The sequence below is a fragment of the Gorilla gorilla genome, chromosome 8 (assembly GCF_029281585.2).
Source record: "Gorilla gorilla gorilla isolate KB3781 chromosome 8, NHGRI_mGorGor1-v2.1_pri, whole genome shotgun sequence".
In the NCBI taxonomy this organism is placed as follows: Eukaryota; Metazoa; Chordata; class Mammalia; order Primates; family Hominidae; genus Gorilla; species Gorilla gorilla.
Genome location: NC_073232.2, coordinates 43,696,055 through 43,702,054, shown reverse-complemented (window position 1 = coordinate 43,702,054; position 6,000 = coordinate 43,696,055). Strand labels below are relative to the sequence as shown.

General features: G+C 57.0%; 1 protein-coding gene across 1 annotated transcript in view; it reads right to left on the bottom strand.

Annotated features, from left to right (window-relative positions):
• Positions 1–643: 643 nt before the first annotated feature.
• SPOCK2 (SPARC (osteonectin), cwcv and kazal like domains proteoglycan 2) overlaps positions 644–6,000 on the bottom strand; it is a 29,952-nt gene continuing 24,595 nt past the window's right edge. Inside the window, exons 9-11 of the mRNA XM_063709995.1 lie at positions 5,764–5,826; positions 4,611–4,748; positions 644–4,491 (exon numbers count right to left, since the gene is read on the bottom strand). Coding sequence (XP_063566065.1) covers positions 4,346–4,491; positions 4,611–4,748; positions 5,764–5,826 — 347 coding nt within the window. The 3' untranslated portion in view covers positions 644–4,345. The remainder of the gene's footprint in view (positions 4,492–4,610; positions 4,749–5,763; positions 5,827–6,000) is intronic.

Below are 6,000 nucleotides of genomic sequence, written 5' to 3'. Positions count from 1 at the left end.
GGACGTGGAGGTGGCAGTGAGCCAAGATCGCACCACTGCACTCCAGCCTGGGCGACAAAGCGAGACTCTGTCTCAAAAAAAAATTTAAAAATTAGAATCATAATGCTAACAAGCATGTAAGGGCCCGATACATACTCCACTGACGGCGCTGTCTCAACTGGTTTTACCTTTCTCACAAGCCGTTTGCTAAGAGGTGGTTGAAGTCTTTGAAAAGCTCATACCCTGGATGAAAATGCTCTGGAGCTGGATTGTGGTGATGGCTGTATGACACTGCGAACGTACTAAATGCCACTGAATTGTACTGTACTGTATTTTTATCTTTTTAGAGATAGTCTCCCTCTGTTGCCCAGGCTGGAATGCAGTGGCATGACCATAGCTCACTGCAGCCTCAACCTCCTAGGCTCAAGCAATCCTTAGCCTCACCCACTGCCCCTCCTTCCCAGCCTAATTTTTTTGTTTTGATAGATACAGGGTCTCACTATGTTGCCTAGGCCAGTCTCAAACTCCTGGGCTCAAGGGATTGTCCTGCCTCAGCCTCCCAAAGTGCTGGGATTATAGGTGTGAGCCACCACGCTCAGCCATAAATGCTGTTTTCGTGAAAAATAATACCAAGGGTAAGAATAATCAGAGTATTGCCAGCAGATGGTGTTTATAAAGTTTTTATTTTCCATTTTCTTAAAAATAACATTTGATTTCCTTTATGCATGTGTGGAGTGTACTTGTTTCCTTAGGCTGAGTAATAGGCAGATAAAGACGACACGAGGCAGGGTCCCCAAGTGGAGGCGGGGCGGGACGTGAGAGGATGGGGGCGCAGGGGAAAGGCAGGGCTGGATGACTCACGGGACGCTTGAGTGCCCATCAACGCACACGCACACAGTCTAACACTTTGTTTTTCAATTTTTTAAAAGACATCTAAAATTACTGAGAGATAAGATTTCAGCAGTTAAATCTACAGACGGAAATCCAAGCACTTGAACACAATTCCTAACTCTAAGCTCAGTTATTGCACATCACACAGTTTAAGCAGGCTTCAGGCTGGAAAGCAGTTTGCTCTGCTGGGAACTTCCTTGGGATGTCTGGGTCTCCTTCTGTGGTGTCTCTCCCCTGGGACTGCCGCCAGCCCGCAGCCTCTTGACGACCCCAGGTATCAAAGCTCAGCCATTTGTTCTCCCCAGGGGCTGAGGGCTCGGGCTTTGGTGAAGCAGAGGGTCCCCGTGTTGATGCCAACGGACCCCACCCCCTCCAAAGTGAAGTTGGAAGCAGGTGAAGCTCATGGAAGGCTGAAGGCAGGCGGGCTGGAGTGAAGGGGGGTGACCACCCCCACGTATGGGACAACAGGGGGCAGTCAAGATGCCGCCACCCACCACCCCTCCCTTCCAAGCTCCCAGGCCATGCTTCCTTCTCCATCACCCTTGGACCCTCTCTGAGTGGTCTCTCAAGGCACATTTATTTTCTCTGCTGCAACCTACCAGATCTGACATCCACCTCCCCCAGCACCCATGGGCCAAGGAGGCCCGGGGCAGCCAAGGGGAGTTCCAGGACCAAGCAAGCAAGAAACCGTTCTTTGAACACATGGTTAAGCTTCTTCCAGCATGGCCCTAATTCCCCTACCTGCCTAAGCCAGGGGAGTGGGGGCAGGAAGGAGCGAGGCATCGAGGAGAGGGCACTGGAGGGGCTGGGTGGCAGGCCCCTTGGTCAAGGTCACAAATCAAGGAGCTGAGGAAGGACCAATCTGCAACCTTGCTCATGAGGAAACCTTAACCTTGTCTAACAAAAAGCCACTTTGAGGCCGACCTTCAGCCCCACAGGGAGCTGCTGTTTTGTCTACCTTTTGAGGGGCCCAGTCTCAGTGGGGCAAAAGGCAGTGTGGGGGCTTCAGAGACAGGCAAGGCTGGACCCCTGCAATCCTACCAGAGGCTAGTTCAATCCCTTTTGCTTTCTTCCTAAAACATATTTACAAGGACACACAAACGTGTACAGCCAGAAGACCCAGAGACAGAGAGAGCACGTGTCCCAGGAGCGGAGGGTGACATCAAGAGGACAGGGGACACCCTTCCTCTGAACTCCTTCCTTCCCCAGGCCCCCCAGCATCCTTAACAACCCCCACCCCCACCCCGAGGAGGAAAGTTCCAGAACTCCAGCTGGGACAAAGGGAAGAGATAGGTAGACTCCAATCCTAGCAAGAGCAGAAGTTTCAAGTAGCTCCGAGTCAGAGGCGCGGCTGCCTCAGAGAGCAGAGGGCTGATGTGGAACAGCATTTCCCTGAACTGAGCCGGGGCTGGAGGGGGGAGGTGAAGGACAGAGAGAGGACAGGAGAAAGAGGGGACTGGGGGACCTGGAACGACGCGACACCTCAACAATCAGAACTGGGCTGCGGAATGGGAAGCAGTTTATGGAGCTAAGTGGGGCTCTGCTATTTCCCCCAAGAAGGACTCGGAAAATGTTGATTCCAGGGCAGAGTGAGGGGCAGACGGGGTGAGGCTCTTCTGTAAAGTCCAACAGACGCTCACAGATGCTGGGAGGCTGGGGACTGCCAGGTTGGGAGCCTCACCCAGAGAGCCTCACTGCATTGACCCCACACCCGCCACCCACCCAGCACACAGGGGGCCCCTCCTTATGCTCCCAGGCCACGAGGATGGCCCCCAGGTTCACACACAGGCACACGCACACACGCTGCACTCACCACGCACTGAAGGGCATCACAGCCCCAAGTCTGGGTAAGAAATTCTCCACCAAAGGTGTTAAGGAATTTGCTTTGCTGAGGAGAACTGAATGGGTGGAGGAAAACAGCAACAAACAAACAAAAGAAATGCACAGGGCCTCTTCTCATCTGGTGAGATAAGCTCACACTGCTCAGGGGATGTTGGGGAACAGCGAGGTGTGAGGTGTGGCCTCGGAGCCCGGCTGCACCTGTCCTGTTCCCTCTGACTTCTCACTTTTCCACATTGCAGGCTTCGAAACAGAGCTTGGGGAAGCCCCTCTGCTGGGGCAGCCCTAGGGAATCCTCAGAGGGGCCAGAAGGAAGCCCTGGGGGCTGAGGGAAGTGGGGCTGGACATGGCCTGTGGGTGGCTCTCCCCTGGCAGGAGGAAGATCATGGTCTCAGAGTGCGGGAAGGCTGCAGCTTTCGGCAGCTGCTTCTCTCCGGGGTCTCAGGGACAGCTCTCTCTGTTGGTCTGGGCAGGACAGGAGTGTTAAGGGTCAGGGAGGAGGTGGGCACACACCCCCTTAGCCTAGACCCAGGCTCCTTGCCTGCTGCTTCTGGCCCTCAGGCGCCCTCAAGTGGATGAGGGGACCCCAGCAAGGGGGATGGAGGTAGGAGTTGCACCAAGGGGGAGCCAGGCAGAGGTCAACTGTGTAACCACCGCCCACTGTCCCCAAGAGAGCAGCCCAGACCATGGCTCCACCACGAGACCCAGAGAAAAGGGACAGGCTATTCCAGGGTCTAGGATTCAGAGCTGCCCCATCTCAACACCTAAAAGCTCCCCCAGGCTCTGCAGCCACAGCCTCCACCTGCTGAGCCGACCCCCTCTCCTCACCCTGTTCTACCTGCACCACCTGGGCCACCTGGGATAGACCTCAGACAGCTTGGCGAGGCACCCTGTCCCTGGCCTCTCAGCTGCTGCCCTCCTCCTCCGCCGCCACCACCTTCATTCTCTGCCTTGGGTTAGGAGAGCTTCTCTAGTGTTTGGGGATCCGGCAAAGGGACAGGGCTTGCTGTGGCTGGGCATCCTGGCCCGTCTCATCTGAGGCTGGTGGGGATGTCACACCACATCGGCCCAGTTTTGGGAGGACCTCAGCTGGTAGACAGCTCCCTGCCCCTCCCTCCCCTTTGCAATGGGGACAGGCTCACAGGCCAGAGCTTGACCTCAGAAGCAGGAGGGAGAAGGGCAGGCAGGGGCCGGTCGAGCCAGGGTAGAAACCAAGGGGTCAGGGCTGGGCTGGAGGACACGGCTGGGGGATCTCATTTCATGGATTTTGACCTGTCAATTTGTATTTGTGTGTGAATGTATTTTAAAACCAACAACAAAAGGAAAGAAAACAGCTACAAGGAGGCCGAAGGGGCCTTTGGGTGACTCACTCTGCCAGGAGCAGTGTGGATCAAGGACACATTTGTCAGCGCATGCCACACACACACACATACACACATGCATGCACACACGCACTCACACTGTCACCCGTCCCAGCCATCTGTGCCACACACATGCCATGCACACTCACACTCCCAGTCCCCCCAGGTGGAGCAGGGTCCTTCTGACTGCATTTCTGAATCCGTTCTCGAAGTTGCCTGCTGCTGCTCAGAGTTCTGCTGTTGAGTCCCCCCCGGCAGCCGGCTCCTGAGGGCATCTACCAGATGTAGCCCCCGTCGTCAGCCTCGCCTGCCTCGCCCTCCTCCTCCTCGGCCTCCTCGCCTGCTTCCTCCGTCTCCTTCTCCTCCTCATCCTCCCAGCCGACACCGCTTCCAAAGTCCCCCGAGAAGCCCACGATGTCATCTGTGAGGGGATCAAGCCAACAGAGGGTGAGGGAGCTTCTGGCATGCACCCCCCAGCATCCCACAACAAGGGCCCCCAGACCTGGGCCCCCAGCAGGCCCTGAGCTGCCCAGCCCGTACCGCAGTCGGGGCTCCCATGCGTGCGCGTGCCAGTCAGCTCCAGGCCCAGCTGGTCCACACACCAGCAGTCACCGCTGCTCTGGTCACACTGCATCTTCCGGTAGTAGCCATCCTCGTCGCAGCTCGGGATGAAGATGCCTGAATGAGACGGTGCCAGGCAGGGTCAGAGCAGGGGCCCAGGCTGTGGGCCCCTCAGAGAGGTGACCTCAGGGCCTCATGCATGAGCAGAAGTCTACGCACCCCCAGAGCCCAGCCAGACCGGGTGCTGACCCCCCAACAGGCCCAGATGCCGAGAGCTGGACACCAGCTAGCAATTTGTTCGGCTCTACTTGCTGGAGATGAGGAAACCCGCTTCCTTGAACCACTGCTCAGGCCCCTGTGCTAGCTCCCAGCCGCCCCATCAGTTTCCCTGACTCCATGGCCCAAGTCTTCTAGGACAGCCAGTCTGACTTCACCAGGTTTGACACTCTCTATCCTCCCACAGTTCCTCCGGCCTGGCTGTCCCCTGCCAGGAAGGCCCAGCCTTCTCCTCCCAGCCACTCTGAGTCCGACCTGCCTCCGGGACCCACTTGCTTTCCTGCAGGCTCCCCAGCTGAAGCTCCCAGGCGCCTGTGTACAGGTCACACTGCTAGTTCTGTCTTTTTAGTGTGTCCATTTGTGTGTTGTGTGTTTCCGGACTGGCCCGAGCTAAAGGGTTATGAGGCCGGGGAGTGCATCCGTCTTGCCATCCGCTCAGAGTTGGGCTGGGTCTATTGCTGTTGTATCTCTGGGACCGGCCCCCAGGTGTTTATGGAGCATGTGAGTGAGTGTCGCTCAGGGAGTGGCCTCACTCAAACATTAGTCACAGCCTTGCTGAAGGAAACTGAACTCAGTGGAGGGTTCCAGGATCCTTCTGTATCCCAAACTCTAGCTCCAGCATGGATGGGCATAAAATTAGTGCCTAAAACACACTTTTCCCGGGGCAGATTGGGAGTCCCTGCCCCACCACAAGGATAGACACAGGAAGGGGGCATCCCTCTTCCGTCTTCCTAGGCCAGGGCCTCCTCTGGGCTCCATGTCTGCCATGAGGCCCAAGGCTGGAGGCCCTGGGTCTCAGACAAACCCAGGAAGCCGTCCCCACCTCCTCCTCTGAGAGCCTGGTCTGGCCCCTCACCTGGCTTCTTCTTGGCGGCCTCCTGGATCTGGATGCGCTCCAGCTCTGCCAGGCAGGGGGGCTCTGCGGGGAGAGAAGCAGCCTCTGATGGGACTGTCCCCTGGTGCTGGGGGGATGCACTGAGCCCTTCAAGGCTTAGAGACCCAGGCAGGGGCTCTGCAAGATGAAAACACCCCGTTTCTGCCACGGGGTCACCCCACAGCAGGGGTGGGAAGCACAAGGGTTCTATGGCATGAA